Source organism: Aulonocara stuartgranti (assembly GCF_965226115.1).
Source record: "Aulonocara stuartgranti genome assembly, chromosome: 16".
Taxonomy (NCBI): domain Eukaryota; kingdom Metazoa; phylum Chordata; class Actinopteri; order Cichliformes; family Cichlidae; genus Aulonocara; species Aulonocara stuartgranti.
In genome coordinates, this window is record NC_138952.1 from 22832993 (window position 1) to 22858180 (window position 25188).

Below are 25188 nucleotides of genomic sequence, written 5' to 3' on the forward strand. Positions count from 1 at the left end.
TGTAGCACTGAATTTCGATCTAATAGTGTGACTTAAAAACAATAAAACAAACACAAAAAAACCGCAGAGACAGGTTACGCTCTAGACAGGTTTCCAGTCTGTAAATATTTATATGAGATAATTTATATTTAGATAACCAATCAATCATAATCAGTCAATCATTTCATTTGACCAATTTCCATTCAATTTTACGTTTTCAATTGTACTTATGTAACAAAATTATCTGAAAATTTTACATGTAATCAAATTTCTTAAAGTCAGCGTCTTTTTCGTTTTTGCAGAAAAACATTATAAATTGGTATTTTAGCCCTGTAGAGTGCGACAATCATGCTTAATCAACTTAATTAACTTAACCAATACTACCAAATAAAGAGTATCAGATAACAGAACTATTGATTGTGACGTGAAAAGAAGATGCTGATGCTGCCGAGGGCTGTCAGTCGTCAGTGCGCATGCTTAAAGCTGTCGTTGATGTTCACTCAGCACATCTCCTTTGGATAGAAATTTAAACAAGGGGCTCGGCCAAACGTTGAAGAAGTCAGGTGTAAGCATCATCGGTAAGCTAAGTTCACTCTGCTACTATCGTTACCTGTGATAACAAATAAATAAATAAAAATGCTAGACTAACGTACAAAACGTATCTGTCCAAAGTAAACGCTAAACTAGGTTAGCCAGTAGCAGCTAATGCTTCAAATCCCAGCCCGACTAGTCTGCGCGAAAACGGCCGTTTTCTGTTTGAATCGCTGTTTGCATCATGTTGTGAGAGCTGGGAAACGGTGACGTTTATTATGACTATCGCTGAATCTGTATCCTCTATTATCTTTCTCCTCACGGTGTCCTTGCATTTACCAGGCTGATTATTCGCACACTGGGACATTGGCAGGTTAAATCTGTCACATTGCCTGGTTAACCAGTTAGTTCCAGCTTTCGAATGTAAAAAACTGTCCTTTTGCAGCTTTAAATATTAAATGCCTTTTAATACCCTGATTGTCTTCCGGATTTTAAATATTCCAATGAAATTTGATGAAATCACCATTTTTTTTAGGAGTGTCTGCTCTTTGGTTGCTGTCATTTGCATGTTACATTATTTGTCTTGTGCATTAACAGGTTTCTCCAAACATGAAAAACAAACTAAGGATGGCCCCACAGTACCAGATGAAGCAAGTATCTATGTTTGGCATTTGTCAATAAATATGAACATTATCTCTGAGTTGCAGTCTGATGGTCTGTTTTTCTCTTTTGCAGCGCTTCCTTGAAGTCAGAGATACGGAAGTTAAACGTGGTCCACTTTCTCATCTGGCTGCTGGTGGCGGCGCAAGTGACCGTCAGCCACTTCAACATTGTGTCACAGGACACTGTGTCCATGCCGTACCAGTGGGAGTACCCCTATCTGCTCAGCATCTTCCCTCTGCTCTTCAGCAGCCTGTCCCTCCCAAAGAACAACATCAGCTACCTGGTCCTGTCAATGATCAGTGCAGGGCTGTTCTCTTTTGCACCTCTTATATATGGTGGCATGGAGATGTTTCCTGTAGCAAAGCAGCTCTTCCGTCAAGGAAAAGCCTTCCGCTTCATTTTTGGCTGCTCTGCAGTGACTGCTGCATACGTCGCTATAGTGGTTGCTGCTCAAGTGCACGGCTGGCAGTTGTACTACATGAAAAAACTGCTGGATTCATGGTTTGATGCTACTCAGGAGAAGAAAAACAAATAATGGAGTTTTTTTTAAAGCTGTGAATGGACAAAACTTGTGTTTTTTTTTCAATACATGAATTATGTCTCCTTAGTCTTCATGATTATGTAATATGATTCATCCTGCATCCCTGATTTTCATTTAAAGCTAATGATTGTTCATTTCAATAAACTTATTTATTTAAAGCAGCAGATTGATTTCTTGCACACACAGTTAGGTTGGGATTGGGATCCAAAGCACCAGCGATAAAAATGGAGTCCAGTCACTGTGACTTCAGCCCTTCTCCAATCAAAGAAAAAAAGAATAATGTTGGTGTCTCTCTCAAAAAAAAGTCTTCCTATGATTTAAAGAAAATGTAATGTTCATACTTACAGTATTGAAGCAATTATTCATACACACACACACACTTACAAACTGTTAAACAATATGCTTTGCCATGTGTTTATTTGTTCAGTATGTTAAGTCTACCTCTTATGATATTTTCTTGTTTGGTTTTTGTAATGGGCGCGTTCACAGTATCTGCATGCACTGCTGTTTTTAAGATATTCTGTTGCAGCACGAGAACACCAGCTTCGCTTTACTGCAGACTCTGTGCGTGCTTAGCTATCCGGTGTTCAAAAGGTAAATAAATAAACGCTGCTCAAGGTGATGGCTGAAATTCTGTGAAGGCTCTCAACGCACTTTGTTCCAGTCGGTCTGCGGCTGCGCACACTGAATGCCACGTACTGGTTGACGTTGACAGTCTGGAGGACACTTCCTGATGCTGCTGCCCGGGTCTAGCTAGGCTAGCTAATAGATTAGATTTTCACGGTTTGGGGAAACCCGTGAAATACATCGTGGTCAAGTCGTCTGGTTCAGGTAAAAACATTACTTCGAGTTATGTTATAATTTAACTACAAAGCAGTTTCTATGCTATTACGGACTGTTGTGGTGCTAGCTAGCTACGCAGGGAGCTAACGCTACGCTAGCTCGTCCAAACAGGTGTCGAGACTGATACAGAGGGAGTTGTTTAACAAAAGATTCGTCAGTTAATGATCTGATCGAGTCTATGTAAGGTGAAGTAGGGAAATTATCAATTTATACCTTCTTACCTAGCTCTATTATAGGTAGAGCTGTTATAAGTTACACAGGAAACGGCTTGTTGACGACTCATTGTCATATAGGAAAAGCTAAGTGTTATTATTCCAGCTTTTTCAGATATACATCAGGAAATTAAACAGATCATTCATTTTTTTTAAGTGTACGTAACGTATACAGTAAACACTGCAATGGCAGTGGTGAAACGGCCTAAAAAGCGTTAGCAGTCAGTCCTGTTTGTTGATGGGCCACTGATAGATAACTGCGACTTTTGCCGTTATATAAAAGTTTTACTTTCGCTTCTGTGATATTTTAAGATTTGTTTCCAGAGCTCTAGAAATTAACTTGATAGACTCCGTTTCGGTTTATTTTTTTCCCCCAGTCGTACTCATTAAATGTTACTGTACGCTAAACGTTAGCTACCACCCAATCCCTAGCATCCAGCCAATTACTCATCTGGCCCGGACAGAAAGAGTATATTGCTGAGCTTACAACATCAGGAGATAACGTCAGAGTTAATCCAACTCGTGACTGTACACGAACGATGAGGTTTACGTTAACTTAACACAGTGTGTAAACCCCACCTTGTTTAATGAGTGCAGGCCTCTTATTACATACCCCCTCCCCCCAAAGAAATATCTGTTTTACCGGTATGATATGAGTAAAATGGGTTTTAATTTGCGATTACTTTGTAATCATTTATATGATTCGCCAAATGGCTTTGAAAGCTTTTTTCTCCTATCAGAAGAGATGATATTTTGGGTCAAAGTCTACAAGGAGGTCTGTTATTCTATAGCCGGTGCCACCTCACATGAAGATGTTTGACCCTTAGACTCTGGAGTGACATGGTTTTCATTTAAGTCAAGGGAGGAGCGCTCCTGTTCTGTGTGTAATTTCAAACAGGCCTCAGTCAACATTAAGAGAGCTTTGTGACAGTGAAGACAAGCTGTTAATTTCGGCATATTAATGTAATCATAGGACTGTTCTCACAGCAGCTGTTATGGCTCGATCGTGGCTCAAGAGTTGGGAGTTCGCCTTGTAATCGGAAGGTTGCCAGTTCGAGTCCTTGGGCAAGACACTTCACCCGTTGCCTACTGGTGGTGATCAAAGGGCCCGGTGTCTGGCAGCCTCACCTCTGTCAGTACGCCCCAGGGTGGCTGTGGCCATCACCAGTGTGTGAATGGGTGGATGACTGGTTGTGACTTGAAAAAGCGCTATACTGTTGACCTACTTATTCTGACCTAGTTTTAAAAAGGGCTTAACTAATAATTATATATTCTGTTCTATAAGCTAGACATACATGTTGCTGTGAATGCCATTTTGCTGACTAGTGGTGCCCTGGCACTGCAGTATGCATACCTCCTAAGTAGTTTTTGCGCTCTTATGTTCACACAGTTAAAAAAAAAAAATGTTATGACACATTTTTCCATGTTACTGTTTTTAGCCTGCTCCTGCTATCCTTGCATTTTCAATAAATTTCCATTTGAACCCTGCAGAGAAGAGATTATAAAAATGAATGCAAATAAACTGCCTTGGTGTGTGATATGTTTTGCTTTTCACGCCAGCTCTGTTTACACATGCAGTTTGGGAAGTTTCTGGATAGTTTCCCAGCAGAGAATGATTTAAGAGGGTTAAAAGGAAATAAAAATATAATGTGGCGCAATAATTATTTTATCTGAATTAGCCTTTGATAATCACTAAAAACTGTAGAATAAATCGTAATTGCAAATCAAATTTGAGTAATTATACAACCCTACTTTGTACTAAGGAGCTGGAAGGTTAAAGAGTGGCCAGTGTTCAGTGTGACTGTGTGTCACTCCCTGTTGGGTAATGCCTAGAAGAGTTCAGGGCTGCACTGAAAGTGTGAACACCTCTCTTCTACCTTTGTCAAGTGCTGGGAGCAGAAGAGGTCAGACGGCACCATGAACGGCCAGCTGGACCTGAGCGGGAAGCTGATCATCAAAGCCCAGTTGGGTGACGACATCCGACGCATTCCCATCCATAATGAAGACATTACCTATGATGAGCTGGTGCTCATGATGCAGCGTGTCTTCAGGGGAAAGCTGCAGAGTAACGACGAGGTCACTATCAAATACAAGGATGAAGGTGAGTCAGGACACAGAAAAGGCCTGTGAGGGTCCGGTCATCCTCTGGTGACAAGTGTACTTCATGATGGTAATCTCAGCATATTTTCTTTGAAAGTGACAATTTGCTGTGCAGTTAATCATCTTTTGTCCCCATTTCCTGTTTACAGATGATGACCTCATTACCATTTTTGACAGCTCTGACCTCTCATTCGCCATCCAGTGTAGTAGAATACTCAAACTGACTTTGTTTGGTAAGAAATTAACACATTTCTTCTTATGGACTATATGCGTGTTTTTGCCTTGACGAATTCAAGGCTGTAGATGTTTAGTCTCTTACTTCAGCTGTTACAGCAGCCAGTCACTGGAGGGCAGTCTAGCTTATTTTTCCACACAGTAAACCTCAGCTCGTTACTGTCCAAATGAAAATGATCTACACTCCCTTCTGACTAATTTGTTTTGGAATCACTGTTTCTTAGCACCGATTTAACAAACAAAACTATGACAGGTAGTAGATGTGTGTATTTTGTACCAGTTATTCTTGACAGAAAATAGCTTGGAGCAGGTTCGAACCAGAGCCTCTGCAAAGACCTTATAGCTTATGGGTCGCCACCTCAACCTGTTGGGCTAAACCATTGCCCCGCCCAGATAATTCCACAGTCATTCAGTAGCTCAGCAGGTGTAACTCGTTGAATAATCAGTTACCTGACCAGCCAATATGCCTCACCCTAACATGTTATTCGGGCCTTGTTGCTGTCAGTAGTAAAAACATTGTGATGAAATTTCTGGGATTTTTTTAGGACTTAGTATGTTAGTTTTCCCAAAGTATGATTAAGATAAGTGAAATGGTAAAAAAGTGGACTTTGATCAAAGAGGTGTACTCAACATTGAGATTAATGGGCTTAGGCGAGTTTGTTTTGTTTGTGAGTTTATTCTTTCTTTTCTCTTTTTGTTTTAACTTGGCTACATCCATCCATCCATCCCTTTTTCAGTGCAGTGCTACAAGCAGGCAACAGGCAGGGCTCACCCTGGACATGTTGCCAGCCTATCACAGGGCCCTTGGCTATTTTTCTATAATATATCACTATAGTAAATATGCTGAACACATAACCTTAAGCAGGTTATGTTCAGAGTTCTAAATTTCAAATCAGCTGTATGCATTGTAATTTTCCTAATTATTTTTTTCCCAAACATCAAGCTCAGAGTATGATTTAGCTGTTATTCCTCTCTGAAGCAGAAGGATCAGAGTTTTCGGTTTAAGAAAGCCTGGCTGTGTCGACCATGCTTTTGCCGTACACGTTTTAGCCTCATTGTTAACAGGTTTGTGGTTAATAGGAGGCTTAAGATTTAAATTATACATTTTATTTGTAATATTTAATATTTAATATTTTACAATCGTAATAGTCAATCTATATTCCCACCCCTATTGCCACTTGCTTTGGATAGTGATTGAAAGGATGAGACTGCAGATAGAAGTGTTCAAAATGGGTTCCCTCCCTTAGTGGTGGGGTGAGGGGCTCAGTCTCTTTTAAGGATGCCTCTGAGGTGTTTCCAGCATGCCCAACTGGTAGAAGATCCTAGGACATGCTGAAGAGATGATGGCCCTTGCTTTGCTTGAGAACACCACAGTGCCCCCTTGGAGAACTGGATAGAGAGGTCTTAGACTGTTAACTCAGATTAGTAGTAGAAATTGATGAATGCATGGAAAAAAATGTTTTTAAATCCATAATGAAACACTACAAATAAAAATGCATTTTTTAAAATAGGCCATCAGTTAATTATTCTTATGTCTAAGGAAAAAAGGTACACTTTTGCTTATACTGAAGTGTATTGATAATCCTTGCTGACTGAAATGTATATGATCAGATATGCCACATTTTCAGATTTATTTTTCTTTCAGTCACAGCAAAGCTGTGTATTAATGCTAGGCGGTAAGAGAAGGAATATTCTGAGCCTGTGAAATTTTAAGTTGATTCTTTCACTAATCAAACTTTTTGGGGAGGCATTTTTACAGTACAGGTGTTTTGTTATTCTGTTAACACAACACTGTGTCCAGTGTTTGGCTTGTGTTTTAGAGGATTGTCTTTCCTGGCTGTAACTAAATAGTGTTGGAGTTTTGTCAGTTTAGAAACAGCATACCAATACTGTTTTTGGGCTCTGGAGATTGGACCGTAACAACCAACAAATATTTGAAGCTTGGAGCACCTGATTGTGCTTCAGTGTCAACTGCGTGCTTGCTCACTGAATTGTAGACAGGAAGGCATGCCTCATCTGAGTGGACTGTGTAGCAGTACTGTCTATATGTTTTTGCGATAAGTACTTTTTGTGAAAAAGTTGCTCCAGGGCAATGAAAAGTCAGTAAGTTTTCAGTAGCGACGTGAACTGAAGTGTGTTAAATATCCAATGAACATGTTGGAATAGTTATGATTGGGTACCACCTTAAGCTTACTTTAAGTCAAACTTTGGGGTGTTTGCAGCTGCGAAAAAGTGTGACTCGTAACCATAGCAAACCAGCATCAAATCTGTCATTAAAAAACTCTTTCACAACATTAGAAGTGCATCAGCACACATTCTCTACTGTCTAAACTGTATTAACAACATGATGTTGTTTCCTGTGCTCTGCTCTCAGTCACTCCTGCTGTAGCCTCTATTATTAGGCTGGAAGCAGAAAGGGGTTTTTTTTCTTCTCAAAAAAAAGAGAAAAAGTTGGTTAAGTTCCTACAAATCAAAACAGAGCCCTGGCTCGTAATCGCATGTCTTGACCTCACGTGGAAATTACACCGTCCAACATGTGTTGATATTCAGAGGCAGGGAGAGGAGCTGGAATCGCATGACGGCCTGCGTCTCAGCACAGTGCCTCATGAGCCCATCCGTCTCTGTTCAGCATTATTCAGTCAGACAGAGAAACTTGTGTGAGAGAGGAATGCGGAGCGACGTCCAGTTCATTCCTTTTGCAGTGGAAATTTCACTCTTTGGTCAGTGAGAAGATGTGGTACAGGGCATATAGAGTTGACTATTTTGAAGAGGTTTGTCACATGTTTCCTGCAGATTAGCAGGTTTCAGTTTATTGCCAACAACCCGGCTCTATTCTTAGTTAAATGCTTTGCTGTCAGGGTGGGGTGACAGCGATTCCTGTTCAGCTCAGCAGCCGTTGTGAATGGCTTTGTGGAAGTAACCATGTGATAGATGATCCCAGTAATCCCAGGTATTTAGATTATGGAGCCAACAGATCATCACTCATAACATGCAGATACCTTATTGGCTTCCAAACAACTGGAGTGTAGAAGTCAGATAGTTTTAAATTTACCATTATGTGTTGAGCTATTTTGACTGGCCTCTTAGCTGCCAGGCATTTTTTAATTATTTATTTCCATTGTGATTTTCCGTCCAGTGCATAATGTGAAGTTCACCACATGAGTTTATTGTCAGGCGTCAATCCTTATAAACAGTTTTATTAATAAGTCTGGAGGAACTTTGGTGTTTCTGAGAGTGTGAGCCAATTCTGCTGCATTAGAGTCCACTCTGACCCAGATATTCTACTCTCGATTATCATCCAAACCATGATTTATATGACCAAGGAGTCCTAGACAGTAAGATATCACAATGAATAAGATGCAGTTTCAGTAGTTAACAAAATCGGTGGGAGTTTTGTAGTTTAAAAGTGCTCAACAGGAGCGCGGATGGAGAAGATTTTACTCTGCTTTATTACTGAAATAAATTATCGTTTTCTGATTTCTTCATCTTATTATCTGCAGTTAATGGTCAGCCGCGGCCTTTGGAGTCCAGTCAGGTAAAGTACCTGCGCAGGGAGCTCATTGAGCTCAGGAATAAAGTCAACAACCTCCTTGATACCCTGGAGCCCCCGACAGAGCCTGGTCTGGCTGCTACAGCCCCAGACAGTGGTAAGCACACTCACTCACACACGATAGACTATATATAAGCTTGTTATATAATATAAGCCTTTTGCCAAATGCAGTATAGTGTAGTCATAGAAAAAACAATTAAACATGTACACGAATTCATATTATGAACAACTCACTGGGTCGTTAGCAACTCTACAACCGGGTGGTTCTGTGATTCTTTTTGTTATAGTTTCTACTTTTAGATCTCTGGGACTCACTATAATCTTGGTAATGTGGACTGCGTGACCTCCTTAACTAATAAAAGTGGTTCATAGTCCACAGTATTGTAGTTGGCGTTATAAGAGCTGTATCCCGCAAAGACATTGGCACCAAACTGAGACGGTTTACTGGAGTCATTAACTGTTGGATTAATTGAACACTTTTTAAATTATTTTTTTAAACAAATATTTGTCTGCAGTTTGACTCTAAATTTGTTACATGCTAGATCAGTCCAGCCCGAGTGTGGTCAATCACGCCCACATATGCGCACATGTTGAGCAAAAACAAGGTCTCTCCGACTAATCCTAGCTGCGACCAAAGCTTTAATATTGTAAGCTGCAACATTAAAAGTTTTTAAAATATTTTTCATTACTTCTTAACTAATATGCTCATATAGTTTTTGGCCTTTAAGGATCAACTGAGTTAAATATAAAAGGGTAATCTGGAAAACTTGCAGTTTGTCAGAAACACCCAGACCCTTATTCGTTTTATTACACTTTTGTCTCCATGGCATCTTAACAAGCTAAAATGTTGTCTTAGCATCACATTTCCTCTTCCCTTTCCAGAATCAGTGGATGGGCGTGAAGGAAAAGTTGTGACAGCTGACCCCACAGTGAAACAGGCCACTCCAGTCAGTGCAGCCAGTATGTCGGCCTTTGATCCATTAAAAAACCAGGATGAGGTCAACAAGAATGTCATCTCCTCTTTTGGCCTGAGCGAGGACCAGGCCCCAGGTAGAGCCGAAGTGCAAATGCTATCTTTGAAAATTGATTTCATTTAATTGTCTAGTTTCTATATCAGGCATCTGCGTGTCTTCTGATCGTCTGTGCATTTGTGTGCCGTTTGTACAGCTCCCCCAGCTGTTGCAGCAGAGGAGCGTTCAGGAACCCCTGACAGCATTGCTTCTTCCTCATCTGCAGCGCCTCAGCCAGGAGTGCCCCCTCAGCCACAGGCTCCATATGCTGGAGTGCAGCAGGGACCCCCAGCAGGCATGGATGGTGAGATGTGTGCACACGCACTTACTGTAGAAAATACACAAATAAAAAAAGCATACAGATCCTTTGACAGAGATATGTGTCCTCCAAAAAAGTAAGCACAGTTACATAATGTCTTTATAAGCACAGGGGTGTCAAAGGCCCCTGCAGTGTGGCAGATTAAGCAATTACTTTTTATAGTGGTGCTGTTAAACAGAATGTTTTTCCAAATTTGCCACCAAAGTAGCCTTACAAAAATGCGACTGCCTGCTGAGCCTATATGTTGACAAAAGCTCATCCAGGAGTATTTCTTTTCCAAAGAGTAGTTCTGACTAAAAATGAAACTGAAGAAAGGATATAGCAGGTTTTCCAAGGTAAAGCAAATGCACACAGTTGTCAGTTTATTATGTACATTGTGTTTTAACTGCTTTGTTTAAATACAAGTACTCCCAATCCCAGTTTGTGTTGTTGAACTATTTTTCAGTCTACCTTCACTGATTTGAGTTATGTGTGTGTAATCTACCAATAAGTAAAGATGTAGAGTAGGAAGGATGCACCAGCTGTTACTGCTGCTCACTAAGCTTTTAGCTTTCATCCTGCCAGCGAAACACAGTAGACCAGAGCTAGTGGAAATTTCTGGAATTGAGGAAGATTGTTTGGATCAGAACAGATCAAATGGAGAGAAATATGATTGAATTTAAAAGAGCACACTGGGCCTCATTCACAGTGTGTGTGTGTGTGCACAAATTTGTCTTTAAATGGCGTGTAGGAGCGTTTCACACACAAATGTGGAATTCATCAGTCTTTTCCTTTCACAAATTTGTTTGTACAAAGCAAAAATTACCTCAGAGCACAGAGTGTCAGAGGCCCTGCAGTGTGGGTGATTACAATAACATCCAACAGTGGAGCAACGTACACTGCAGGCACAAATGACAAGTAATTTAATTTCTGTCATATTTAACAGTTTTCCAACACAAACCAAAAAACAGGCACATAAAAAAAGAAATATATTTAGCCAAGAAAAGCCTTTAATGTGCTGTTTTCTTTAAACATCTTCTAATAAGCAACGGTTTTGCCTACATGTCACCAGTTCAGGCTAAATGGAAACCACAAACTTTCTTGACACTTGGTGCACATTTGTGATCATGGATCAGTTTAAAGGCGTACTTTGATAAAAGCGCTTTAACTGTCTCAGGTGATGGAGCATTCACTAGCCCAGTTATTGCAGCCTGAAGCTCCTAACCACTTATCTATTTCAGGGCTGGGCTGGAGCTGGATTACACACATGTAATGCATATGTAGCTGATCTTGAGCAAGAATGAAAGCACGCCTTGTATAGGGCATCACTATTGTTTGCCCTATACAAGCAATATAGGGCCTATAACACTATTATATCTTTTTTTGCACTCACATTAGTGAATGAGCCCCACTGATTTCATTGCATAGGTTGACTGTACTGTGCCTCACATTGACATATAATAAATTTTTTCCATTTCCCATATTACTGATTATTGCATTTACTCTGACCTTGTTTTTTTTGGCAATCAGACCCATTCTGCAGTTGAAATAGCATATTTTTTATAATGACTAATTAACATTTAGTTTAATTTTAAACACAGTGTAATCATGAGCATCCCCATGTAATTAATATTCATCTTTCAGCTCGCCTTATCGTAGCTCTCTCCGGTGCAGTCTTTAACTCTGAATCATCCTTGATAAAAACAAATGAACAAAACATACCAGGCAGTTTGGGGGGGGGGGAGTATTTTGTTAACAGAACTACATTCTAGCATCAAGCTCTCAGGGGGATTTGGTTTTACATGCCAATCTGTCTTGTTCTCATTCTCACTCCATATTCAAACTTTTCACTTAACACTTTCTGGCCTGTTTTTTTTTGTTATAAAAGGCAGCCAGACAGGTGCAGCCACAGAGGTGAAGCATTTTGTATCGTTTCACTTATTGCTGCGAATGTGCTGGGTTGTTTTTTAGCTTGTGGTTTGGCTCAGCTGGATGTGCAGGCCAGTGGAGCAACGAAATAGCCTCATGTTGCACCCTGTGAGAGCTGTAACTTTCACTCTGAGCAGGCACTCCACAGACTCCTGACCACACCTGCTACGCTGAAGATCAGCACACGAGTTGTATGACTTCCATTTAGCTGGTGGTTTGCGGTTTGGCCTGGTTAGAGCACCAGAACCTATCCAGAGGGCATAATAAGAGTTTAGCTGGTCCAAAAGAGAAAGAGTGGGGATGGTTAGCCAGCAGCAGCAGCACACTGTTTTATTCAGAAGACCAAACGGAAAGATCAGGATTTTTTTTTTTTTTTTTGTCCTTTTGTCAAAGGAAGATTAAGAGAGGAGTCAAGTGCTTTGGTCGACAATATGTAGCTGTGGTCACCAGTAGCATGGAGAGAAGACACTCAGTTGTTCAAAGTAAACGAAAGGTGTTGGTTTCAGAACAAGCCACGACTTTTCCTTTGAAGTCGTTCTCCGTTTCTAGTTTGGTTCAAACATTTTAAAGTCAGAATCTTCCATACATACTATGAGTAATCTGCTATTAACCAAAGCAAACGCAAGGAGGGGGCTTTAGTGTATTGTTGTGTCACTGAAGGCCTGATGTGTGGGTGCATCAAACAAAAAAGATTTAGATGTTGTGTAGCTATATGCTGGATGTAGGTAGTTATAAGAGATTCATTCAACACGTCACACGATATTGAGCAAACTTTAACCATGCTTCACTCTAACTTTGCTGTGCAGGTAGAAAGCTCCCACAGATCAGTAAAGAATAACTTCTTAACAGCTGCAGAAATGATCTTCCAAACCCTGTCTTTATGCCCTGCATGCAGCAGGCTGGCATCTTCTTTTCCTTCGGTCAACCCTTTCCCTCACGTTATTCCTGTCCTCGGTTGCAGACTAGTATAAAAGCCTCAAGGCAAATCAGAGCAGCCTGTCAATGCACAAGAGTTTGTAAAACGGTGATCTGTGAGACTAGATGCCAACTGAGCATGTGTGGCTTTTTTTAAAAGTAGCCTCAAGCTCACTTTTAATGCAAACCTGGGTTACTTGTTACCATAAGAATTCTGCTAACAAGATCCATAAGCAGATGGTAAAGATTTTACGCTATCCTTTGATGGACACTTGGCAAAAATCTTTTACATCTTTGCAAGAAAGAAAGAAACTGTAAACACGTGCGCATGTAACAGTGACTCAGAACAGTTACACGATACTCTTAATCAGATGGGCAGATGTGGGTTCGATGTGAAATGTTTATTTAAAAATAGGACCTCATTATTCCTCCTAAAGACAAGTGGAGAGGTCAGCAGGCCTGCAGCCAAAGTGAAAGTAATTCTTCAGCCTACCTATCACATCTTTCACCCCTGATGGTTGACCTCTTGGAGAGGTCAGACAGCCGTGCATCTTTCCATCTCTGTTGCATAACTCTGATGATGGATTACAGGCGAGGAGAACAGGAGAAGCCAATTTCACACACGTGCCTCGCCACACATGTAATATTCATGTAAGAAGATAACACATGGTTGCCACACCACTGAGGTGTTTATACAGAGACATCAAAGAGTTAGTCTTTCTAAGCATTTAGCTGTCAGGTGTCTCCCAAACCAGTCCAAAGTTTTCAGGCTGAATATTCCAGCAGACATTACTTTGTGCTGTATGGAATGTGTTTTTTGTGGAGTAATTCGCCTGGAGCATGTCGTTATATATGGATTTACTTTTGAATGCAGACAGTACAGTACAGAACAATCTGATAGAGAATCTACACCAAAGGAAAGCTCAAAGGAGATTTTAAGCACCTAAGAACTGTGGAAAATAAGCACCAGTTTTTACCAGCACTTAATAATCCAGTGAACCCAGCCCTCTTTCATTATGCCTTCTCTCGCTGTGCTTTTCATGCGTCGTCACCCTACTTATTTGCCAGGCCAAAGATTTGGGAGTAGTATTTAGGCCTTGTTAAGGGAGAGAACAGTTGTTCGCCAAGTTTTTGCACATTTGCTGAACTCTAAGGCATTCGATGGAAAATGTAATGAGCAAATGAAAGTAACAATAACAAAAAGACCTTTCCCTGTCATGAAAGATATACTCCTGATTACTGACTGTATTAAAGGGTGTAGCATGACGATGCTCCGGGTTTAAAGGCCTCGTAAGAATTACTATTTAAAGTAAAGTATTGGGATGATTGGACCTTTAGACTTGATCATTCTCCTCATTTGTCCGTAGGCGGTGCAAAGCCATGAAGTCACTGTCTGCAAACACAGACGTGTCTTCTTTCTTGCAAAAAATCCAGGGTTATGTCTCCAAGCCTGCAGTGTTATTCATTTATTTATTTATTTTATGCCTGCTCCTGCACGTGCATCTTTCTCTCTCGCTCGAAGACAGATTTTACTGTAATGTGCCACAGAGCAGTCTCTGTGGGAGATTAACAACAGATACTTCTATCAAAGTGGTTCCAGCTGTTTTCATTAAAGGAGTTGTGTGTTATTCTATCCCGATGCACAGGTGTTTCCGTGAAGATAGTCCCACGTGTGTCTGGGGTGGATCAGATAATATTGGCTCTCAAAAACAAAACAAAAAAAGCCAAGTGTAGATGCAACCAAGGGGCTTTCGAGCTGTTGTAACTGCATCCAATTATCTGAGGTCTATCGCAGGGCTGCCCAATCCCAGTCCTCGAGAGCTACTATCCTGCAGCTTTTAGATGCATCCCTACTCCAACACAGCTGAATCAAATGAATGGCTTGTTATCAGGCCTTTGCCAAACACGATGGCATGCTGAAGAGGTAACCAAACCATTTGATTCAGCTGTGTTGGAGTAGGGATGCATCTAAAAGCTGCAGGACGGTAGCTCTCGAGGACCGGGATTGGGCACCCCTGGTCTATCGTAATCTTTAATCCTCCCAAATGTCTGTGGAGGTAGCCTGGTGATAATGGTGGTTAGAATTACACTATTACACCAAAATTAGCTGTTGAAAAGATGCTCTTAAAAAACCATGAAGCTGATTTGAAAGCCAGCTTGCAGTGTTCGTAGTATAAAGGTTAAACATCACTGTTTAGTCCAATATTTTCTCCACGCTTGCTGGTGATGAGGATACAAATCCAATAGGCAGTGGTCATATTGCTGTTGGACAAAATTAAATTCTTTGGCACTGATCATGATCATCCCCACCTTTTCAGGTCAAGTGTACCAGCAATACCAAGCTCCAGGTGGATACCCTCCTCAGCAGCCAGGTGCCCCACCTCAGCAGCAGTACGGTATGCAGTACCCTGGTAAGATTAAAAGTGATGCTAGCAGATAAACGGGTAGCTGCTGTTCTGTGTAGCCGATTTCTTTTATGTCTGGAGAGAATTAAGGATTCTCTCTCCCCTCTCGCAGCTGGATACAACCCTCAGCCCGGAGCCCCTCCACAGCCACAGCAGCAGTTCCAAAACTATGCTCCTCCCTCCTCGCAGGCTCCAGCTCCTGGTGCAGCGCCAGCAGCAGGATTCCAGGGTGGGCAGCAGCAGCAGACCCATCCACCTCAGGGCACCCAGCAGTACCCACCAGGAGCATTCCCACCACAAAACTACACACAGGCCTCCCAACCTGCTAACTACACCATGCCGCCCAACTCTCAGCCCGGCTCAGGGTTCCAGCCCCGCCCAGGATATACCCCCCCTCCAGGCAACACTGTCACCCCTCCACCTGGAGCTGCCAACCCTTATGCCCGAAACCGCCCCCCTTATGGCCAGGGCTACACTCAACCGGGACCTGGGTACCGGTAAAATAAGATAGCAGATGTTACTGATCCCATCATCATCCTATATGTGGCTCCAACTGTTTGAAGTGGGTGCAGAAATCTGGTTTACTGCCCTGCACCTTCCCTCTTCCCCTACCCTTGTACAATTATCAAATCCAAAATTAAAAAAGCACCCCCATCCCGAGTCTGATGGTTAGTGTTTGTACGCTGTCGCTCCAACACACCACTCTGTTCTGGCCCCGGTGTATGCTCCTCGTGTTATTTTTCCCGTCTTTTCCCTCCAGTTCCGTCGTCTGCTCAGCCCTCTTGTGTCTGCCATGGTAAAAAATGTAACCAGTCTGTATGCACACACATGGAAAACCAAAACAGGCCGTTGCACAAACTGTTTGTCCTTTCCATGGTAACTCTTCATTTCGAGAGAAAGATCAGCATTCAGGCTGCATTTACAGCAAAAGCCTTTGTCTTGAATTTCCTCAGCATAGATGCGTTCATAAAACACTATCTCGATGAAAAGTTACCCCTTAGTCATGTTTTATTTTATTCTTTTTGATCAATTTCACCACCGTGTCGGTATTAATGATGTGTCAGTGATGGTGGGGAGCACTAGCTAAGTGATGGCCTATGGGAGGTATAGATCCCTGTGTCATGAAGAGGACTTTTTCTTTTTGTTTAGCTTCTAATATCACCTCCAGTAAAGCTAGCTATTCCTTTCTTTCTCTTATCACTGGTTTTTACTAATATCAAATCAAATTGCTCCTTCAGTGAGATTAGTTGTTTATGTATAAACTGTAACATTTATTTCTCTGACCTAATAAATGATTGAGACCCATTTGGAGTCCCCCCCCCCCCCTTTTTTAATGTTTTGGTTGTGGTACTCTTGGTCCTGTGATGTCTTGCAGTCTTTTCTTCAACACACTGACTCTCTGAGGTTTTTATGAGTTCATGTCTCTGTTAAGTTTGGCTCATCTCTTATTCTTCTCCCCTGCACAGATTTGGAAACCTGTGGTAATGCTGGTATTCCCATTTCATTTTCCTGCATGTGGGATGTGGTTAGCCTTTCATGTCAAACTGTCTCAGCGAGTAAGAGGAACTGAGCGCACCGAGCTAATAACATTTAGACAAGGGTGTGTAATATTTCTCACCACCTGGTGCGTGCCAGACAGATTGCTTTCTAGATGTCTTTGTCCACTGTAAATGATCCCCAGTTATTGATAGCACAGTGTTAGGGTTTTGTGTCTGCCTCTGTTACAGCAATGATGCCAAGCGTGCTCATGTGTGCAAAGCTGATGTTGCAATGGGTTGCTTTCTTACTGAAAGAGGACTGGCAAGATCACTGCCAGTCCCTTCTGAAATTCATCAAGTCTGCAAAATGAAACAACTGTTTTCATTGGTTTGCACATTTATTACAAAGATACATAGATGTATGTAACATATATATTACACCAGACCATTTCCCGATAGGACTGGTAACTTTACCTTAGTCTTCTCCGGTTGAGAGGCAATGACTTGTTACAACCTGTTACGGTGTAGTTAACTGTTCACATAACCTTAAATTGTCAAATAACCTGTTGATTTGCGGGATTTAAAGGTGCTTGAAAGTAACAGGTCAAAAGTTTCTCCTTTATATTACTTTTTTGTGCTAAGTAAAGACTGTACGCGTCTGAAAGTGAAGCCAAAGTGTTAGTGCTTTTAGGCTGCACTTTTTTCTGTTAGCCAACAGGGGGTGAGACCCCAGGATACATTTACGTCTACGACTAAACAACTTCCGCTCTTATACCTTTGACCTTACTTGAACACTCTCATTATGAGTTAATGGTTTAATTGCGAATCTAAAGTCCTTTTTAATGCCATTACACACACACACACACCAGTCAGTCTGTGGTGCCCGAGGGAGATAATATCCCTAACTATCCCAACTTTCTCCGTCTGTTTGCCAATAAGAATAAAACACGATCAATTGCTGGAATTATATACAATGCATTACATCACTGTAGCCATATAGGCCACAATTTATTTTAACCTTTTGCAGAGCTATAACAAGAGAACACATTCTACTTGTGCAGTTTCCACTATTATATTTTCACTCTGTAAAATACAGGACAAGCCGACATTAATGGCATCAAGTCTCATTTCTAAATGCTCCCATAGAAATGCTGGCCTGAACCACTGATTATTCTCTTTTACCTGAAATGTGCCACCATCTGTCGGACACTTAATAAACTGTATTGGACACCATATACATATATGAGCGGATGTTTAATACTGTGCAAACTGCAACTGTTAATAATCCCTTAGGGCCAGCAGAAGGTCACTGTGTGTTTGTGTATTTTACAGTCAACCTGTACAATGAACATATGATTGGCACCTGTCTGTATACACATGACCAGTGCGGGCGCTCAATACAAATACTGTATTTTAGTTTATCTCAAAAGCCCCAGCACACACAATTCAATATTCTTGATAAATATTATCATACTTTATATCAAGTTATTACACTTTGGGAGCCAGCTTCCCAACATTTTCTCTTGTGATTAATTGTATGTTCAACATTTTGGATCACTCCAACTTCTGCATTCCTTTGTCCCTAGGGACATTTTTGATCAAGAAATGCACTCTAGAGAGTTTTGTGACGCCTAATAGTTCTGTAGAAGTCCACGTCCAGGACAGAGGTGTGATTTTAAAGCGCCGTCTACAGAGTCCACGTAAGAAAAGCCCACCTCCCTTCAGGATCACTCAGGCGTCTTTGATGTCCATCTTCTTCCTCACTACTTAGTCCATCCTCCTGGACAGTCCTGTGGGTTCTTACCACTTTCCAGGTATGGGAGTGCCACACTCATACCAGCCTACGTAAGTCGAGTGCGACTTTCCTCCGATCTCTCCAAAGGAAACGGGCTCTTGTCTCAGCGCTCTGTAGAAGCCTGGCAACAAACGGAGGAAAGATGAGACTCTGCTAAATTAAAGGCATTATATAATCAACGGTTGTTTACAGCTAACCAAAATACCTTGTCTGCTTGGAAGCTGGTCAGCCAGGAAATGGCTGCCAGTCTTGCCATCCAAGAAAGAATCCACAAACTGACAGTGGTCCTCGCCGTATCCCGTCTGATCCCCTATGTTGTAAAACTTCCCTGCAGTGGAGAATGGAAGTCATTGTTTAGTTACCGCATAACGAGTTAACTCCCAGTTCATTGCAAATGAATTTGAAAGAAAGAACCAAGAGAAGCATGTGAACCATCGTTCTCTTCTTTAGTGTTTGAATGGTGTGCGATGCGAAGATGCTTTGCAGAACGAAATCTTTTGAGCTTTTTCATGTTTTCTTGGATATGAAGCGTGCTACTTTCTTTTACATTATTTCCATTTCTTGTTTCACATTTATTGCTGTTTTTTATTTTTTAATCAGTTTTGGTTTACCTTTTCTCATTACACAGACATACAAGCAGCTCCTGTGCAGCTGCCAAGTCAATGTCCTCTTAGAATTATGAGGAAACATTTCATTTCCATGCATCAACTTTTAAACTAATCTAATCTACTGCTTCAAATTCATTAACAGACTCATTTAAAAAAAAATCAATAATTACATGTTGAGGCCAATTTTATGCTTTTTACGATAAAGAAAAGGCTGTACTGCTGTCCAGTCAAGCCGGTTAAGGATTGTGTTTGCAAGTGATTTGTAATGTGATTTGTGTCATTCCTGTTCACTGATTTGTTTGCATAATTACCATTGAGAGTCTCGCTCAGGTAGATCTTGTATCTTAAGGAGTTGCAGAGCTGGATGCCCACAAACTTTCGGTACCAGGTTCTCTTCACGAACTGCTTTCCATTGCATTCAGAGTGGGCATCAGCTTTAAACGGAAACTGAGTCCAGATGGCATCTTTGCCTGTGGGGTTTGTTCAGAATATCAAGAGAATCTGAAATACTGATTTCTGACTTGTCGAGCTGGCTAAAATATTGTGAAGAGAGGGGGAAAACAAATCACCTGAAACATACTCGCTCACTCGAGGGTCCGCTGCAGACAGGAGGGAAAGTTGTAATGAACAACATCATTAAGACATTTCAGATATAACAGGCAGTCAAATCCAGACTTGCCTCAGAGTGTCTAGCATATTATTTACAGTGTACAACCCCAACAGGATGGGCTTTGATTGCACAAGAGCAGGAGGCCAATTAAGCTAACCACTCAGCCCTCTGTGTTGTCATTTTGAATTAAAAACATAAGAGCTGATCAATGCGAGGACACATTTCAGCTGCTTAATGAATGGAGCAAATTCAGCTTAATGCTGTGATCACCAGGTGCATGATGTGTTAGAAATGAGCCTCAGAGGACATCTGGTGAGCTTGACAAGCCTCAAGATTTGATCCTTAATCAGCTTGCTCCCCAGTGCCATGCTGAAATGATTAGACTAGCAACCGCCTAATACTACAAGAGAATTAATGCTAATCACAGCCTGGAATGTAACATGTACAGTGGCATTTACATGCAAGTAATGAGTTTCTTCTGTGGGGGTTTATGGTGGATTTGACCTGCATTAGATGGTCTGTAAAACTTGCCTGACTCTGTGCTAAAAGTTACAGGATCGGAGGAGGGTCCCGTTCCCAGCTCATTCCTCGGTGTTACTGTGAATTCATAACTGAAAAGAAATACATATTAAGGGCAATAATAATAATAATTATACGCTGAAAGATGAAAATAAACAGCAGTGTTTGACAGCTAAGTGTGGGTTCACACTTAGAATAACACACACAGAGCTGATGGTTCTTCCACGTGGTGCGCTCAGATGTGCTGGCAATTGTTCATGTAGCAAACCCAGCCCCAGGGAGGGTTCTGGTGAGCCTTGAGACTCCAGATGCTGAGATCTAATTGAAAACTCAGTGACCCACTCCACCCACATTTCCTCAGTTTTTTGTCTTGTCTTGTTTTTTTGGTGTCACTTTGGCCATTTTGTGTGAGCAAAACCAAATGTGACTCACTGCAAGAGCGCAAGAGTTCAGAAGAATCTGGAATTAACTTTAAGTGACGCAAACTCGGAGCACTTCAGTGCAATTTAATACGCCTCTCTTAGTTCCATCAGCGGTGAACTTTATTAATGCAGTCAGGCATTTTAGTTCAGCCGGGCTGTATTTGTTCATCTACAGATTTATATGAACAAATGTAGTGTTCGATCTCAAACGAGATTAAGGATAATATCAGGACATCTGTGGGGTGCGGACCTGCTCTCTGGTTTGAGATTCTCCACGGCTGTGTGGGTCTGGTTGGTTGTCAATACTGACGTCTGCCTTCCATTCGGGCCTGTGGTGGTGGACACAACTTCATACTCTGAGAAAAAGAGGAAAGGGAGAACTCACATAGTGCTTTTTATTAAAACATTTCACCTGGATCTATTTATGAAATCGTCCCGAAAACAGTGACATATCTTAATAAGAGACACATGAGAACCGGAGGCAGAACACGTGTTTTTGTTGTCGTGATGTGTCACTGGGCGCAGACCTTGGATTCACTTGTTGCACTCGGTTTATAAGACAGCTTAAGAAACCATCTTAATATTTTATAGAACGATCTAGGGTAATATCCACAAGGCCACACGTGGTTAATAAAAAGAGATTACAATGTAGTCTAAACTCTTAATCAAGACTTGCAAACAAGTATAATGAAATCCAGCCACCTCATACAACTCAGGCCACCGGGAGGCAGTTTCAACCTCCGTCCATTCGGAAATGTCAGCCTTTTCTCTGCATACCTCTGGTTTCGTTGTCGGTTTTCTGCCAGTCAAGAATGACAAAGGACGGGCAACCCTCCACGGTGACCACAGTGACGTTGGATGGAGGTAGGCGGGGAGGACCGGTCACATTCTGATCGCTGCCTTCCTCATCGGGGAAGTAAGCGAGGGAGGAGGTGATAGAGCATGGCTCTTCTGGCGGCTTATCCGTCTTGTAGATGACGTGGGGAGCTGTATGTGGGTATGTTAAGAATTTATTTTATTCATGTCACATTAAGACCCTAATTGGTGCTGCTAAAGAACTGATTAAATCATTGATACTTTAAAATCTTACCTATAAAGCGCGGGTTGCCCATGCTGTCTACCTCTGACTTAGGCAGGGGCCTGAATATGGAGGAGTTTTCATATATGTCAAAACGGCTGGCTGGAAAGGAAACAGTTTAGAGGAGATGGGGTTAGTTTGATGAGCCAGGAGTCCCTGGCAACTCTCCCTCTTTTAGTTTTACAGCTTTGGCCCAGGTCAGTGACCAGCTAGCCCAGCACCTGCTCTGGCCTGCATTCAGACTCTTTGTCTGCTTCTTGGTGCTTTTTAAGTTTGCTTTTCTCTTTATCTCCCCACTATACACATCTGCCAGCTGCATCACCAACGCATTGTCTTTGTTAACGCAATGTCTGCAAAACTCATTCAGTCTTTATCCTTTTACAGGGAGGTGATTTAGCATGCATGTGATCATGTTCCTCAGAAGAAACACTGCAAAAATGTGCTGCTCGTACTGTTTAGCGCAGGGGCTGTGGTGGTCGTCTGCTGTTTGGGCTCTTGCTTGGGTCTGGCTGTGACCAGCGGGAACGGCTTCAGGACAGACGCCTTTTCTCCTTGTTTCAGGTCCATGGGTTTATCTGAGGACAGAACAGCAGGAGGAGAGTTCAGTTCTTCTCCCTCATTGTCTGACTCACAGTCACACACAGTTGCAATCCATCTGCTCTGGCCATCCTCACCGAGCAACTCAGTGGCCTTTTCCTGGCTGCTGAAAGATCAGAGATTGATCGTCGAGTAATCTCTGTAGTGTTCTTTAAAGGGGAAAGAGCGGTGCCAGAATGCATACTGCTGAGACCGAGGGTGCCCAGATGCGCTCACATGCACACAAAAACACTTACTTAATGCTCTTAAGTGCATTTATATGAAAACGGTGAGAGAAACTAAGCAGGGAGACAGCTGAGATGTAAAAGGTGAGATAAACACAGCATAATTGCAGTTTTGTGCGTTAGTAATATAATAGATGGCTTAAGATGGTGGTTCTCAAACTGTGAAGGACATGAAAGCAGAGCAGCTGTGACTGACTCGGAAAAATAAAAAATAAAAATCATGAATTTAAGTTGAATATATGGTGGGTGTAGCAGGAAAAGGTGTATTTAAAAAAATGCTTTCACACTTGCAAGCCTATTAAAATTTAGTTTTGAAAACATTATACAGACACTGAATAAGATTATTTTACAGGGAAGAGAGGATAGCAAGTGATGCTCGTGCAGGAGATGTAGCAGTTAAGAAGACTTCAAACTTTGGCACTCTGGAAGAAGTTTAAAGCAATAGTTTGGATATCTTTGGAAACAGATTTGAAGATGTTCGTACTGACAGATAAAAAGACTGATATCTGTCTGCTCAGCATGAAACGCAGCATAAAGACATAAAGACTGGACGAAACGGTCTTCCAGAACCTCTCCCTCACTAACTCAAAACTTGATATGTTAGAAAAACATCAGCTTGTTTATCTATGACAAACTGGTACTTAAACTTGAATTGCATTATTTTTCTTCCATACTCTCCTTTAACACTCGGGAGACTCTGAATGTGGGTGAGGTGCAGTTGCATTCACTCATCTGTTGCCCTCACCATGACTGCTAGGCTTTGCCACCAGGTTGGTCTTCTTGTTGCCAGAAACAGAGGGACGCAGAACTGCAAGGAATTGTGGGAAACAGAGTCTCTTTCAGAATAAAATTCACAAGAAAAGCAAAGCAGAATGTGGTCAGCACTGGAGAACAGACACTAAACTGAAAACAAGTGTTGATTAATGTAAGAGTGCAAAAATAATGAAGAATGTCAAATTTCAAAGGGGAGATGGATCAGAGCAGACGTACGCAGAAATACTTGCACTAAAAGAAAATAAAAAGACACATAATACAACATAAACATAATAAAAGCAACAATGCAGCAGCCAGACAGGTTGCATGTGACGTGCCCAAAAGCTTCTTGGTAAAATCCTGCCACAGAGGAGTACCACAACCTGTAGCTCATGTAAAGTCGGTGTGAAAACTGGAAATAAAAGTTTGAACCACTCATCCTAAAATCTACAGAACTGAGAAGTGAGGAAACAAAAAAATAAAGCCAATACTTAAACCAAGGCAGGCCGAATTCTGGGGTAATGAAGCATTTTTTGACTCATTTCCACTAGAAAAATGTTTGGGATTTGACCATAAAAATGTTCCACAAAGAATGCAAAATAAATAAATAATAATAATAGTAACAATCGGACCAAACAGTGAAATCAGTATCACATCATTTCAGTCTGAGCTGCTTAAATGAACACGAGAAATGAACTGGCTTTTGTGGTTTTGGATAAGTGATCACAAAGAAGTGCAAGGTTCTGTAATGAAAACACCTCAGCTACAAACTGTCAAACTCAGTTTTCTTATCAGGAAGATTCTGCTCTGACTTTAGGCTTTTGCAAAAAGCAAAATCATCCTTAATTAATGCCGTTTTATCACAGAGGAGGTAGAGAAACTCTGGGAGGCTTGACACATAAAAATGCCTTTACGCGTTTCATATTTGACTTCTTTAAAGAAAACCTGCTTTAAAGTTTGTGTTTCATTTCCAGAGCCATTTGTCATCTCTTATCTTGGATATTCATTAATGGTCACTCTGGCAACAAGATAAAAAATAATTGTCTATATAAAGATGCCAAAAAAACATTTAATTTGGGTTTGTCTGGAGTTGACTTCTCCATGGTCAGTATGAATCAGCGATGTCAGGCAAAACAAACTGAATCAATATGATTAACACTGAAAATATAATCTAGGAGGACATCTGACTCACATGTAGTGTACAGCCATGGTAAAAAGAAAGTACACCGTCATCAATTCTAAGATTTCACATATAAGGACATAATGAAAACTAATCTGGTCCTCAGCAAGTTTTAATGTTATTTCAGTACAACAACATATGACATATTAGACCATGTCATGATTTATTTAACAAAACCTAGTGTGTGAAAAACTAAGTACACCCTTACTGGTTCCATAGGAATTAAGAGGGCCAGTGGCAGCCCGGTGCTGCTAATCATATTCACTTGATTAACTGATCATAAGCATATGTGCGCCTCTATAAAAGCAGCAGTGGTTTGCAGGCTGGATTATAAGGCCATTTCCAAATAACGTGAATTCCATTATTCTACAAGGAGAAAAATTATTCAGTAGTAGAAAAGATTGAAGACACTGGCCAATCTTCCGAGGAGTGGATGTCTCAGCAAATACAGCGCAAGGGCAGACCGTGCAATGCTTAGATAAACTACAAAAAAACCAAAGAGCTGAGCACCTCTACAGGTCTTGGTTAACATGTTAAATGTTAAAGTCCATGATAGTACAATTAGAAAAAGACTGAACAAATGTGACTGGGTCAGAAAGGTTGCCAGAAAATAACTCTCCAAAAAGAGCACATGGCAGCACAAACAGCTGATATGAACTGTCAGGCATGGTGGTGGAGGGGTGATGATTTGGACTTGTTTTGCAGCCACACCTG

The 25188-nt window shown here is 41.3% G+C and overlaps 3 protein-coding genes across 10 annotated transcripts in view; 2 read left to right on the top strand and 1 right to left on the bottom strand.

Annotated features, from left to right (window-relative positions):
• The first annotated feature begins 449 nt into the window (after window positions 1–449).
• Window positions 450–1872, top strand: jagn1a (jagunal homolog 1a). The gene is made up of 3 exons (XM_082508062.1): window positions 450–557; window positions 1108–1160; window positions 1246–1872. The coding sequence occupies exons 2-3, from the start codon at window positions 1120–1122 to the stop codon at window positions 1706–1708; spliced, it is 504 nt and encodes a 167-aa protein (XP_082364188.1). The 5' UTR covers window positions 450–557; window positions 1108–1119; the 3' UTR covers window positions 1709–1872.
• Window positions 1873–2369: 497 nt separating this feature from the next.
• Window positions 2370–16515, top strand: tfg (trafficking from ER to golgi regulator). 2 transcript variants are annotated; one of them, XM_082508058.1, is made up of 8 exons: window positions 2370–2545; window positions 4657–4870; window positions 5019–5102; window positions 8604–8750; window positions 9536–9703; window positions 9821–9967; window positions 15124–15201; window positions 15323–16515. In XM_082508058.1, the coding sequence occupies exons 2-8, from the start codon at window positions 4687–4689 to the stop codon at window positions 15709–15711; spliced, it is 1197 nt and encodes a 398-aa protein (XP_082364184.1). In that variant the 5' UTR covers window positions 2370–2545; window positions 4657–4686; the 3' UTR covers window positions 15712–16515. The 2 variants fall into 2 exon arrangements, with proteins under 2 accessions (XP_082364184.1, XP_082364183.1); XM_082508057.1 differs by having other exon boundaries at window positions 2372–2545; window positions 15124–15216.
• A 552-nt stretch (window positions 16516–17067) lies between these two features.
• abi3bpa (ABI family, member 3 (NESH) binding protein a) overlaps window positions 17068–25188 on the bottom strand; it is a 44290-nt gene continuing 36169 nt past the window's right edge. For all 7 annotated transcript variants that reach the window (XM_082508033.1, XM_082508031.1, XM_082508035.1 and 4 more), the window contains 10 exons: window positions 23287–23349; window positions 22173–22295; window positions 21733–21822; window positions 21420–21629; window positions 20893–20998; window positions 20233–20312; window positions 19661–19690; window positions 19403–19561; window positions 18689–18811; window positions 17068–18604 (listed from right to left, as the gene is read on the bottom strand). In XM_082508033.1, the coding sequence (XP_082364159.1) occupies window positions 18489–18604; window positions 18689–18811; window positions 19403–19561; window positions 19661–19690; window positions 20233–20312; window positions 20893–20998; window positions 21420–21629; window positions 21733–21822; window positions 22173–22295; window positions 23287–23349 (1100 nt within the window). In that variant the 3' untranslated portion in view covers window positions 17068–18488. The remainder of the gene's footprint in view (window positions 18605–18688; window positions 18812–19402; window positions 19562–19660; window positions 19691–20232; window positions 20313–20892; window positions 20999–21419; window positions 21630–21732; window positions 21823–22172; window positions 22296–23286; window positions 23350–25188) is intronic.

Coding starts and splice junctions, on each gene's coding strand:
- jagn1a (XM_082508062.1), top strand. CDS start 1,120: ATGAAAAACAAACTAAGGATGGCCCCACAGTACCAGATGAA. Junction 1,161..1,245: donor GCCCCACAGTACCAGATGAA/GCAAGTATCTAT, acceptor TCTCTTTTGCAG/CGCTTCCTTGAAGTCAGAGA.
- tfg (XM_082508057.1), top strand. CDS start 4,687: ATGAACGGCCAGCTGGACCTGAGCGGGAAGCTGATCATCAAAGCCCAG. Junction 5,103..8,603: donor ACTCAAACTGACTTTGTTTG/GTAAGAAATTAA, acceptor TATTATCTGCAG/TTAATGGTCAGCCGCGGCCT. Junction 8,751..9,535: donor TGCTACAGCCCCAGACAGTG/GTAAGCACACTC, acceptor TTCCCTTTCCAG/AATCAGTGGATGGGCGTGAA.